General features: G+C 37.8%; 1 protein-coding gene across 3 annotated transcripts in view; it reads right to left on the bottom strand.

Annotated features, from left to right (window-relative positions):
- Positions 1 to 2,162: 2,162 nt before the first annotated feature.
- The window catches only part of NAA25 (N-alpha-acetyltransferase 25, NatB auxiliary subunit), a 41,638-nt gene continuing 30,218 nt past the window's right edge, over positions 2,163 to 13,582 (bottom strand). For 2 of the 3 annotated variants that reach the window (XM_081123351.1, XM_081123350.1), the window contains 7 exons: positions 12,151 to 12,394; positions 10,185 to 10,308; positions 9,426 to 9,491; positions 8,189 to 8,286; positions 6,972 to 7,082; positions 6,132 to 6,278; positions 2,163 to 3,256 (listed from right to left, as the gene is read on the bottom strand). In XM_081123351.1, coding sequence (XP_080979477.1) covers positions 3,134 to 3,256; positions 6,132 to 6,278; positions 6,972 to 7,082; positions 8,189 to 8,286; positions 9,426 to 9,491; positions 10,185 to 10,308; positions 12,151 to 12,394 — 913 coding nt within the window. In that variant the 3' untranslated portion in view covers positions 2,163 to 3,133. Of the gene's footprint in view, positions 3,257 to 3,343; positions 3,460 to 6,131; positions 6,279 to 6,971; positions 7,083 to 8,188; positions 8,287 to 9,425; positions 9,492 to 10,184; positions 10,309 to 12,150; positions 12,395 to 13,582 lie in introns of those variants that run through there. The other variant, XM_081123349.1, reaches the window with a different exon arrangement.

Below are 13,582 nucleotides of genomic sequence, written 5' to 3'. Positions count from 1 at the left end.
AGCAGAGCCTAAAATGGAATGTGGCATGTAGTAAAATAAGTACTCAACACATATACTGAATTACTGAATGCTGGCATGCAAGGTGCTACTTTTAAACAAAAAGACGAATGGCCTTGAATATAAAATTTAAGTTCACAGATACTACAGTTTTGCTGAGGAATGTAAACACTAAATACAAAAGTGAGGTGAATTATACCATTTAAAAGGTAGCTTCTAGGAATCTGAACAAAAATTAACCAGGCAGAAATGCCAACTTAAAATAAAGTTGTTTATATAAATTAACCCATCCGGTTTGAAGTAGATTTGCTCTGCTTAATTCTGAAGGAAGGATATGTACCTCCCATCTTAATAAATCACATCAAATAAGTAGGAATTGTTTCAATAACAAGGCCATAGATACACTGAAACCCCTTTTTATATTAAAAGTTAAAATAAAAGACAAATCCAGATTGAACATAGTGACTGCAAAATATAATGCAATTTGAACAATTAAAATTAAGAAAATATACAAAATTGATGGGCAACACAGCTAGGCATTTGTACACTTTTCATTATTTGGAGAACTCTAAAAATTTCTCTACCTTTTATCCACATCAGATAAATGATTTAAACCAAATGTTTGCTTTGGAGAGTCTTAACTTAGGATATCAGTAGTATAAAAAGCAGTAATTTTTCATTCTGTAAACAGTAGTCGTGTTTTTCTCCTTTCCTTTTTTAAATAGCAATATACCACACAAAAACAAAACAAAAAACCCACACAAACCAAAAACAGCAGCAGCAGCAATGGGTTATTTTAAGAACTCTTCAAATACCAATGACATACGATTGCTGGAGAGGGTGCTTTTTACTCATGTAAGAATATATATATATGTATATATATATATATATTTTAACTGTACACAATTTATAGTGCATGACAGGTTCCAAAAGAACAGATTAATAAAAGATATTGGCCATTTCTGCATAATTTCATTCTTTTTACAATTTTCTCAAAATGTAAGAGGTTGAATCTAATTGAAATGCTACATTTAGTAGGAAAATCAGCAAATTACAAAGGAAGCATAACCTTGACGTAACACTGTCCCTAAAACGCACCTTCTGAGTTCTTGGTAGAGGTCCCAGATGCCCCTAGGGAAGAAACTAGTTAGGTAGACCACTGGAGTTGCACACTGTCCCTGAGGACCAAGGCCAGCCCACTGAGCACACACATGCTAGACTGATCACGGTCCATTGAAGACTTGTTTCAGAGAGCATTTCTACTTTTATGTACAGTATTTCTGGATATTCAAAGAAACATCATTTCAAAAACATGCCATACACACATACCCCCACCCCTATCTATACACGCACAAAATTCCATCTAAATAGGCTATAGTTTTACGAAATTACGCTATGTTGTCATTAAATTACATCGGGAATCAATGAATGTTCAATTCATCTTGTTAATCAGGTCTTCCTTTGGGGATGGGGTGTGACAGCTGTGGCTACCAATTTACATCAAAAACAATTTTTTTAAATAACCTGATGAAGATTTCCAACAAGTCTTATTTTAAATGGGTAATGCAGTAATTTTTTGAAAAAACTCCTTTGAAGTTTCAACGATTATTAATCACCCTATCAAACTGTGAGTTGAAGAAAGTCAAGATGAGACAAAATACAATTGCGTTGCTTACAGAGACTTTCCAAACTCTCTTTCGGTTGCTTTTGAAAGAAAAAAGGATCACATTTCACTGGAGAAGTGAACTGAAAAGGACATTTAAGGTCTTCAAGACCAATCCTCCATCAGATGTTTGAATTTCCTCATCAAATTCATTTCTTTGCTGTTACAAAATTACTAACTTTAACAGTATTTAAGTAACAAAGACCAAAATACAGAAGCACAGATTCAAACACACAGTTATCAAAGCAGTTGTATAAACGGTGTGACTTTTCAAGAGCAATGTTTATCTTTTGTCAGGCCTCCTTCAGAAGCCACAGTCTTAGGGAGCTCCGGGTGAGCAGTTGGAACACCATCCTGGTGTAAGTCTCGACTTGAAGTAAACTGAACCTCCAAACCAAAGAACGTTTCTTCTGCCAGCCTAAAACTTAAAACCTAGGTTAAGTCTGTAATATATATTCCTTCCTTCCTTCTCAAAATCCCACTTAAAAAAACAAACAAACAGTAAAGAATTATATCTTTATTTTCAAGCATATATATAGTATATATACACACACACATACATATGCTTGAAAATATACATATATATGTAAAAGCATACATACATATATATATATATCTCACAAAACCAATGACATTGGTATTATGCTTGCCTGCATAAGTTATGTACACATCTCTTCTTTAAAAGTGATTCCCATCTTTCCCAAACGGATGAAAGACAGCAAGCTAGTCCTCAGCAGGCTTATAAGTGGTCTGCACTGTTGCCCCTCCAAACAGCTGCAAGGTAACAGAAGCCTTAGAAGCCCATCTGTGATTGAACTCTCCCTGGAGCTAGGATGGGGAGGTCTTGGCTATCAGGCCTATTAAGCCAGAAAATGAGCACCTGTGGTTGTCTGAGTGGTGCCTTTCAGTGGCAGGTGCTTACGCCAAATTTTATCTGAGTCCCTTTGGGTACCTGCCTTGGGTTCTGTGGGAGCCAAGCAGCTGAGGAAGCCCCAAAACCAAACTGCTAATGAGGGCCTGCTCCCAGTCATGGTCCCCCTCTACTCCTTTCTGCTTCCTAAGGCTCAAGGACCAGACCAAAATGTCCACTGCTGTAATGGTAGGGCCATTCAGCTGCTCTGAGGTCAATGCTTTATGCTTAGTTTCTATTGCTGCTTTTACAAGACCCTTGCCCACCAGATGTTTCTGGTGAGAAGGGCAGAAGTAGGGTTCTCTTGTGGCTGCCATATGCATATGAACATGTATAAAAAGTGGTCAAACCCAGATGAGGGTCCTGCTTCTGGTTTATGTACAATAATTTAATCAGTTGTATATATATTTAATACCTAAAAAATTAATTCACGATCAAAGTCCTTCATGCATTTTATGAGGAAGTTCTGGATTAAAATGATGGTCAACCAGATGTAGATTTTGCCTGGAAAGATGGTATCATTTTCTGCTATAGAGTCATCAGTGCCTGTGGTTCACACTTCCTTAAATTTTTAGTTTCTTTGTGGTCTCGAGTCTTTTTTTCAGCAGCTCTCCAATTTCCAGAAGTGAGTGCAGATAACTGCTCTGCACCTTCCCTTGCACAGTCTTTGAAAACTTTCTCTCTTCCTACAAAGGAGACAAGAATTAGTGGTCCTGCTTAGAAGCATTCCCCCAGATTACAGTTCCTCAGCTATAAATTAAAATTACCATTACCTTTGTCTCACTGCAAGCTCCACCAGAATAGGGTGAGTCATTTTCAATTTCATAAAATGCAAAGGCTAAAGCTCATCACAGATGTATATTTTTCCATGTGATTTTTCACTGAGACCCTGTTTATTTCAAGTAACCTTTGTCAATAGTTAATATAAAATCAAAAAACATTTCTAATGAGAAGTTTTCATAAAAAAAGTAGAAAATTGTTACTAGTTTGTTACTATTTTGTTATAAGCTGTACAAAGTGCAAAAATTGTGATTGCTGATTATTAGTTTCATCAGAAAAAAATGTAGAAATTTATTATTTTAATCCTCACCCGAGGACATGCTTAGAGAGAGGAAGGGAAAGGGAGGGAGGGAGGGAGAGGGGGAGAGGGGGAGGGAAAGGGAAAAGGAGAGGGAGAGGGCGAGGGGGAGAGGGAGGGGGGGAAGGGGGAGGGAGAGGGAGATAGAAACATCAATCAGTAGCCTTCTGTATGTGCCCAAAACACAGGTATGTGCCCTGACCAGGAATCGAACTGGCAACTTTTTGGTGCATGGGATGACGCTCCAACCAGCTGAGCCACTCCGGCCAGGCAAATTTATTATTAATTTAAACATCATCACAGCCACTCTTTAAAGGCATCGAATTTATCAGTATCATCTTTTTTAGTTGTAATATCAACAAGCTTCCCTCCACATTGAAAAGTCCATGGGTTCTAGAGGCCAAATATCTAAAAAATGACCAAAGCTTTCCTCAGCCTACTCAAATGTGTGAGTTAAATATTTACTGCTCTTTGGCCTGTGGTAGAGACCACAAAAAATAAAGGGGACAGAGTGTTCAAACACAGAAAGGAGGCTAACTGAGAACTAGTTAGGTTTACATGAAGTTGGCAGTATTCCAAAGCCTAGAATAAACCAAATAAACATGTCTTATGATCCAACAATACTACTACTTGCGATCTAATCTACGTCAAAAACACAAACATGCATAAAAAAGTATGTACAAATACACTTCATTCAGCACTGTATGTAAAAGTAAATTCTAGAAACAAGCTGAAATGTCCAATGGCTGTGGTGCATTCATATTTTAAATACTAAACAGTTGTTTAGAAGAAAACCATTGACCTTCATCCATTAGCTTGAACAGATCTCATGAATATAAGGTTGAGTAAGAAAAAGCCAAGCTTCAGAATAAAATAGTGTATCATTTATTTTAAAAACCTAACAGATAGTAGAGTATATTATAAACTTATACTAAAACCAGATGATTTTAAAAAGACACAAATAATAGTGTATTTTCCCTATGAATATAAATGAAAGGGGGAAAAAAGGTCTTGGCACACAACCAGTTTTAGTGGATACCCCTAGGGAGGAGGAAAGGGGACCAGGACTGGAAGTGGTAGTCCAGGGGCCTTATTCATAATGTTTCAAGTTTAGAAAGGGAAGGGAAGGAAAGAAGTAACCTAAAGGAAACGGAAGAGATTTTGTTTTTAACCCAAAAGACACGTACCCAGCACTATAAGGATCCTGTATTTGGTGGCTGCTCAGTATATGTATAATAACTTTAACAAAAGTAGGTAATAAAAGGCTATTATTGTTTTACTTACTCCTCACTATAATCCTAAAAAGTAAGTATTACTATGATTTCCATTTTATAAAGAAATTGAGACCCAAAGGTTAAGTGACTTTCCCAAAGTTTTGACCCAGGGCTTGAAAAACCTAGAGAGTGGCCAAAGCTAAGGATAACCCTAGAATACTCAACAGGAAGGCTGATGTGCCTGTCACTTCACACCCAACAGTCCTTCCCACATACTGTGTTCTGGGCTCCGCCGACTGGCTAATGGTGCCCCACATAATTCGCTTTCCTGCCTTCATACTTTTGCCTATTGCCTTCTGCTTGGAATTCCTTTCATCCATTCCTGTCTGCCTGGTGAAAACTTATTAATCCTCAAATGTCCCCTCCCTAGTAAGACTCTTTTTGACTAGCTCAGATTTTTGTGCCTATATCCTACCTCCAAATTAATGTGTATGCATATCTCTATAGCAAGGTATTTGATTACTGTATTTCTATAAGGCTTTAGCCCAACAACAGCAAGTTCAGTAAATTTATATCTACTTATTAAAAATCTCAAAGATACCAGCAAAGTCCAACCACATAAAGCAATGAGACATTCACTCAAGTGTGCAATTCTTTAAGACCTTTTTGTTTTTTTAAGAATAGTAACTTTGAGTTTTTGTTTTTCTATAGTACTCAGAAAAGGGGATGTGAGTTTCAAATAGAGAATGAGTTTGGATTTGGTCTAAAAAGTAAAAAGTTAAACAGCTCCAAATCTACAACTACAAATTACTGGATTTCTTTACATGTAAGTGTTCCAAAAGGACCAGCAAGTGTCGTTCCTCTGAAGTGGGAAGTAGAAGGCAAGAATCTTACCTAGGATGTACCTACTTCTCTAGGATTCAATTACTAGGCCTTACCTGGGTTCACGAGTGTCTGGAAGTCATACAGGCTACTGGCAGATACAAATGTGTCACAGGAATACAGAAGAGGAGAGGAGGAGTGGTAGGAATGGTTCTGCATGGTGGGACTGGGACTGATTTGAGGCTGGGAACTGGGGGCTAGGAGGTTGGAAATAAAGGAGGAGAAATCCACCCCCCCACACACACAACAAACTATAGCAGGCACCTTGTAAACATAATTCCTGTAAGGGGAGCATGATGAATTTAAAAGTAGCCTGTCCTTATGATAAAGATAAGAACATCTGAATATTTCTATATGACTTATTGCTGATCGCCTACATTCTCTTACCAGTGAGAGAGAAGTGTCTTCTAAAATAAGTTCTTCAAGTTTAAGTGCAATTAGATGTGTTTCAAGCCCTTTAATATGATCCACAACATTGGAAATTAAAGTCTGAAGCCCAGTAACATAGTCTTGAAAACTGGTAAAGACAGGTGGCTGAAAAAAATATTTTTAAAAAGTTGAAAGATTATCAAACATATCTCATGTGCTTACATCAGATAAGCTATACTAATTTCATACTATAGCATTACTTAATGCTAGTAACAGTAACAGGGATGGATAGTTTTGGGTATTAACACGGTGGGAATATGGATGATCTTCACTTTATTTACACCTTTAGGTTACTTTGATAATCATAAAAGTAGGAAAGCTATTTTTATCTTTGGGAATTAGAAAAGCAACAACTACAAAAACCACACAATCCAAATACCAAAAAGCTATTTAACACGTTCTAGGAGTGTAGGCTTCCATTAGCACAGAGACTAACAGAGCAACTCTGATCTACACTTTGAGACTTTGCACTCATGATTGTTACATTATCTTGGACACAGTGAACTGAAGTCTGTACTTTTCTTTCAAATGGTTCAACAAATAAAGGGGAGTGGGGAGAATGAGAGAGAAATAAAACAAATGTGGCAAATTGTTAACAAGTGGTGAGACTAGGTAAGGATAGTTGGGTGTCATTATACTAGTCTTTCAACTTCCCTGTAGTTGTATAATAAAAACACAACACACACACAAATGTTGGGGGGAGAAAATAAATGCATATAGGACCCGAAGGTCTCTTACAACATGCAAGAAAACAGCAGCATGCAGCCAGGTTATTCCTTGTTTTTTCTGTGTTATTACCATGATGATGCTGGTTTCTTTTTTCTTCTTTTTCTTTTTCTGTAAATTTAATTTGTATGGTCGCAGGACACTCTCACAGTAACTGGACACCCAAAGGATAATAGAAATAGTCTGAAAGAGGAAAAATTGCAAATTCATGAATAACAATTCCACTCTAGATAGCTTATTAAGAACAGTTAAATGCAACAGATTAACAAAAGAAACTGACCGTTGTTCTAAACAAATCCCTTCTATTTCTCCTCTAACTCACCACTCTCTAATTTCTATGACCACCACACTGGCCCAGGCCTTTGTCGTATCCTGCTTGGAACACTCTATCCTTTCTTCAGGCTCTCCCAACTCTAAACCCATCTTCCGCTCCATCCACTTTCCTCTCTTCCCTGAAGGAAGTGAGGGTCTCTTAACAGCCTTTCCACTCCAGTGAAAAGTCCAAGTTCCTAAACATGGAATCCAGAGGTTCTTTACAGCATGTCTCTTCCCACCCACCTGTTCAGCCAAGTAAGATACTACCTCACCTGTAAACCTCAACTTAAATATATATGGAGAATCTTCCCAGTTGGTCAGCACATATCCTCTGAATTAAGTTAGATGTTTAAGTGTCTTCTACACTACAGTGTATACATGTACATGTACGTGCAATTATTATTCATTCATTCATTAAGTGTATCTTAGACACTTATAATGTGCCAGTCACCAGAACAGAGAGTGCTGCCCTCAGGAAGCTTATCGACTAGTAGGGGAAGAAAAGTAAATAAGCATGCCAAGGGAATTAAAGAAAAGATAGTGGGTTATCAGTGTTGGTGACCCTCCTCTCGACTAAAGAGGAGGAGAGTTTTGCTACATCAGCTCCTGGATCCTCCATAACACAGAATCTCAGTAATTAGAGAACAGCAAAGACAAAAGCTGGAGGAATTAATTTAAAATACGTAATAGCTTAGTCAAAAATGAAAATGAACAGAAAACAGATTTGGAGTGGATCAGTAATCTTTAAAGATGAGTAAAGCACATCTCAAGTTTACCTAAGCATTATGAATGAAATCTTGGCCTTGGAAGGAGTTGGCTCAGAAAATGACTTACATTGTTTTTAATTACCAAAAGGCGGGGGTGAGGGATTAAATTACAGGTATATGGTGCCTACTATATGTTCATTTTTGAAAAATTAATCCTGCATACAATTAAGAAAAATCTAGTTTTTTCAGGAAGAAAACAAAACATACCTCAACAAAGAAGACCAGATTTTCTAAAAGAGTAGGGTGTGTTTTTAAGTTACCATCTTTAACTTCTAACAGGTCACCTTTACACTTACTGAAGACATCTGAAAACAAGAATATTTCATGGTTTTACTCAGCCCTTGTTTCAGGGTGGTTTTTAGGAACACGATACACAATCTACTAAAGAATAAGCATATATAAAAGCTCAATCCGGAAAGCCTCCCCTCCACACATAATAAACTAAATACCAAAGAATATCTATGTCAAGCTCTTTAAAAAGCCATATGATTATTGCTCTATTGTCTTCAAAATATAAAAGATGGCTTTAGAAATTACATATTCTAGGATCTAAGCCTTTTCACAGATAGGCCACTGGCACAATAAAATTAAGACTCCAAGCAAGTCGTTTAGAAGAACTCGTGCCATTAAGGACTAGCAGCCCAAAGTGCACGGTAGAGATGCCCTTCAAACAAATGCCCCATTTAATTCTCAGAATCGTGATCATCTTTCCATTCTCATTCTGCATTTGGGCAATAAAATCAAAGGCTGACAGTGTCCTGAAAAGAAAAGCGCTTACAGATTTTAAGTGCTTATGTGTACCTTTTTACCAAATAATTCAATTTCTAGGAATTTAATCACAAGGAAATACTCAAGTAAGTACCCAAATACTTGTGTCTCAAGATGTTTACTTCAGCATTGTTATAAATATACTGTTATAAATACTGCTACAAATAACTCAAGTATATAATATGTATTCGGTGGGAGGATACATAAATGAATTTGGTACACTAATATAAGACCGTAGAATATTATGCAGCCCTCAAACCAAATAGAGTGTATATGTAACTGCCATGCTAAGATATCCAAGATAACAAAAAACTACAGTCAGAAGAGCATGTATCAGACCTTTTCATATGTTAAAACCAACCAGCACTATGTATTTCCATATACACATATGGGCTGTTTGGGTGGTATCTAGGCATACAGACTCCAAAGCATCAATAGTTCTTTCTTACCTTTGAGGGAATGGGGCTGGGAAAGGGGGTAAGACCACACACACTTGTGTACTGTTTTATAATAGGTATCTACAGCTTTTGTAATCAAAACTTTTTAAAGTTAAAAACAAGTCTTTAAACATACTAAAAGTATGCGTTACTTTCAAATCCTCTTGCAAGTTTTGATTTTTAAAAATGAGCTATTATCAGACAATCAGATACGAAAGGAGAATCCAAAGACTGCTTACCTTTTAACTGTTCTAATAAAGACTTAAGACTATTCTCTACTCGCTCCTGGATCTCTACTGTATCCTCTGAAATTGAAAAACAATGAAAAAAACATTCATTTTTTTTTTTTTAAAGCAAGCTCAATACCTGCAAGCTGCACGTGGGCAAAGACATTTTCTTTTCTCTTAAAAACCCTAGGCATCTAAATTGTATTACTAAAAGACAGAGAAAGAAAGAAAATTAAAAAGAACAGTTTATTGATTTTTAGAGAGAGAGGGAAGGAGAGGGAGGGAGAGGGAGAAAGAGAAACACCAATGTGAGAAAGCAACATCAATCAGCTGCTGCCTGCGTGCCCCACACCGGGGACTGAGCCCACAATCTGAATGTGTGCCCTTGACTGGGAATCGAACCGGCAACCTCCTGGTGCATGGGATGACACCCAACCAACTGAGCCACATGGGCCTGGGCTAAGGGCTTCATTTTTAAATAAAGAATCCAGTCTGCAATCTAATAATAGTTTAACAAATCAAGAATTTCTTCAACTTTCGAACCCAGTAAGATTTCAAATATGGAAAAAACTTAAACTTCTAAAACATTACTTTGTAACCTTTGAATGTACTTCCTTGAATATTAAACAAGACATTTCCAGGACATCATCCAGCTTCCATCTCCTCCAAATTTTTCCAAATAGTGAGTTATAGATATTTTGTTTCATTTTCTAAGTCCAATGTTGCAATGACAAAGACCCAGTAAACAGACTCCTGCAAACATACACTTACCTAAACCATTGGTATCCAGCTCATAAATATCACAAACAAGATAAAAGGAACTGGTCTGACACTGAGAACAGCCAGAATTAAAGAATCCACCCATTCTGGTAGGCACAGGACCAAGGAAAGGATACTGAAAAAAGAAACAAAAAAAGTGATGTTCTTTAAGTTTATCTAAATTCATACAAAACAAGAAAACAAATGACTGTAAGTACTCGATAAAAATCTATCTTAGTACCCTGGTTAAAGTGTTGGCCCGAGCACCAGAGGGTCACGGGTTCCATTCCAGGTCAAAAGCACATACCTGGATTGCAGGTTCCATCCCTGGCCCAGTCAGGGCGCATGTGGGAGGCAAACAATCGATGCGCCTCTCTCACATCAGTGTTTCTCTCTCCCCCTCCTCCCCTCCCTCCCACTCTCTCTAAAAATCAATGGAAAAAATGTCCTTGGGTGAGGAATAACAAAAATAATTAAAAAAAATTTTAATCTTAGTGATTAAGTTATAAACCACTGATCAGCAAACTATAGTAGTTCCCTCCTTATCCACAGGAATACATTCCAAGGCCCCAGTGGATGCCTGAAACCATGGATACTACCAAACCCTGTATATACTGTTTTTTTCCTATATATACACATCTATGATAAAGTTTAATTTATAAACTACACAAGAGATTAACAAGAATAACTAAAAGAAAAGAGAGCAATTATAACAATATACCATAATGAAAGTTATGTGAATGTGGCCATTCGTTTCAGGGAACCCCTTGCTGAAGTCTTAGCATAGGCTCAGTGCTTTCTGGAACAACACATTGCCAGCAATCAGAACATGTGTTTTGCTTATGTCTTCCACCCATAAATTTAATGCCTTTTCCACTGTAACTAACTTCTGCAATTTGTGATATGACAGAAAAATAGCACAAATTTCCCTCTTCACAATTTCATGGATGGAAGATTTGTTCTTACTGTAGATCTTAGCAACCTCAGCATAATATTTTTTTTCTTTCCTTATTAAATTGAGAACTTTCACCTTTTCACTTAAAGGAAGCACTTTATGGCTTCTCTTTGGCATGTCTGAATTGCCAGCATCACGACTCTGTGCTTCGGGGCCATTAAGTAAAATAAGGGTTACCTGAACATAAGCACTGCGATACCCTGCTAACAAAGACTGCTACTAAGTGACTAAAGAGCAGGTAGTGTATACAGTGTAAATTCTGGACAAAGGGATGATTTACGTTCCAGGCAGGATGGGGCGGGATGAAGCAGGACAGTGTGAGATTTCATCATGCTACTCAGAACAGCAAGCAATTAAAAACTTATAAATTGTTTATTTCTAGAAATTTCAATTTAATATTTTCAGACTGTGGTTGACTAGAGTTAACCAACCGTAACTATGGAAGAAAGCGTGAATAAAAGGATACTACAGTAATAACTAAGTCATTTTAGAGAAAATAGCTAGCTATTAAAAATTTACCATTACAGCCCTGGCTAGTGTGACTCAGTTGGTTGGAGTGTCATCCCACACACCAAAAGGTACTGGGTTCGACTCCTGGTCAGGACACATACCTAGGTTGCAAGTTCGATCCCTGGTCAGGGTGCGTATGAGAGGCAACATATCAATGTTTCTTTCTCACACTGATGTCTGTCTGCCTGTCTCTCTCCCTCTCTCTCACCCTCCCTGTCTACCTCCCTCCCCGGCTCTCTAAAAAAAAATCAATTAATATATTCTCAGGTGGGGATAAATAAAAAAAATTTACCATCACAAAGAAAAGCTATTTTGCTTTTCCTCACTTTCTAGTTTGAATATTGAGGCAGCCTCTGAAATTCCAAGGCTGTATGTAATATTTGCCTTTTTCCTACAAATGTCATAAACTAGGACAAAATACTGTTCTCTATTATTCACCTACCCCAAATCCTATTATTAAAAAGACAGTCATAAACTACTGAAGCTTTGACAATAAATACATACTGATAATACCTGAATTTCCTTCTCAACAAATCGCTTTCCTGTCTCCAGGGCCACCTCCAGCTGTTGAAGGAGCAAACGGAGAATATCAATCCTGGAGGATACACCATTCTCAGTGGTCTTCTCCGAGTTCTTTGGTTCCACAGGGTGGTTAAGACTTGGGAGTCCACTGATCAGCCTCAATGTTAAGGAACGGATCCTTAACCACATGGTCTCCTCCTCCAAGGAAAGTTTCTTATGTTCTTCAGAAACATCCCTTTAAAAAAATCCCCAAACCATCCCTTTTACTCAGTGTGTTACCTTTAAATCTTTCAAAGTTAACTATCATCAGACAATATGCCTTTGAGTAGTCCCAGTTTTCATTTACTAGCTGAATATCTCAGACAAACCAAAATCATCCAAGCCCCCATTTTGGTACTCATAAATGGAAATGACAGTCCACCTAACAGGTTATTTTCCACTTCAGTGAGACTTTTCAGATTATACAAAAATTCAAATGACAGAAAAGTAAAAAACAGAAGGAAAACATGCCCTGATAACTAAGCACCACCCTATTAACAAGCTTGTACAGATCCTTGCAGGTTTTTGCAATGCAGAGGTACAAAATGCAACTAAAAATATTTATATAATTTAAACAAATAAAACAGATTCACAGTATTCATACTATTTTCCATACTGCACCTTTTCAGGGGTGTGCAGAAAAGATTAACATAGCAAGCCTGAGGCTATTATCTTTAGAAGGGCCTGCTTGCAAGGGTAGCTCTTGGCTGATGTCTGGAAACCTGGTACTCCCACCATTCCCTAAATGACAAGAGTGGCTCACTGTGCCTAGGCTGTTTGTATAGACCTACGGTTTATGGTGAATACCTGTTTTCCTTTTGGGAGTCTGGAATGTTGGTATATGGTACAAGAGAGGGCACCTACGAACCAGCTGAGAGAAACCTTGGGCACCAACTCTATAATGGGAGTCTCTGAGCAGAAACATTGCACACGCATTACTGTATTTTCCATGGCTAGAGAAAGGAGTATGTGCAGTATGGTCCCTCAAAGGAGGGAGGGCACTGGGAGTCTGTGCATGGAATGCTCCAGACTCCACCTGTTTTCCCCTTGCTCATCCTGTCATGTATCCTTTTGTTATAATAAACCTTAGCTGTGAGTGCAAGGATATGTTGAGTCCCATGAGTCCTAACAAATCACTAAATGTGGTCTTGGCAATCCCCGAGTCACAGTATATTCAGAACTGCCTCACAGACATATTTCTGCTGCCTGCTTGTGCACCTAGTTCCTTAGGTTCCACTCTCCTAGAAGCAGATCTGTGAACTAAATAGTATATGGACTCTTCAATCTTCATGTCACCAAAATTCCCTGGTTAGGGAAGGTTATGTACAGTTTTACCCCATGTAAATGCACAACAACCATTTTCTCCACAACCCTGCTGAGCACA

This window comes from Miniopterus schreibersii (assembly GCF_964146895.1).
Source record: "Miniopterus schreibersii genome assembly, chromosome: 20".
In the NCBI taxonomy this organism is placed as follows: domain Eukaryota; kingdom Metazoa; phylum Chordata; class Mammalia; order Chiroptera; family Miniopteridae; genus Miniopterus; species Miniopterus schreibersii.
Note: the sequence above shows the minus strand (reverse complement) of the source record. Positions and strands in the feature narration are given on the sequence as shown.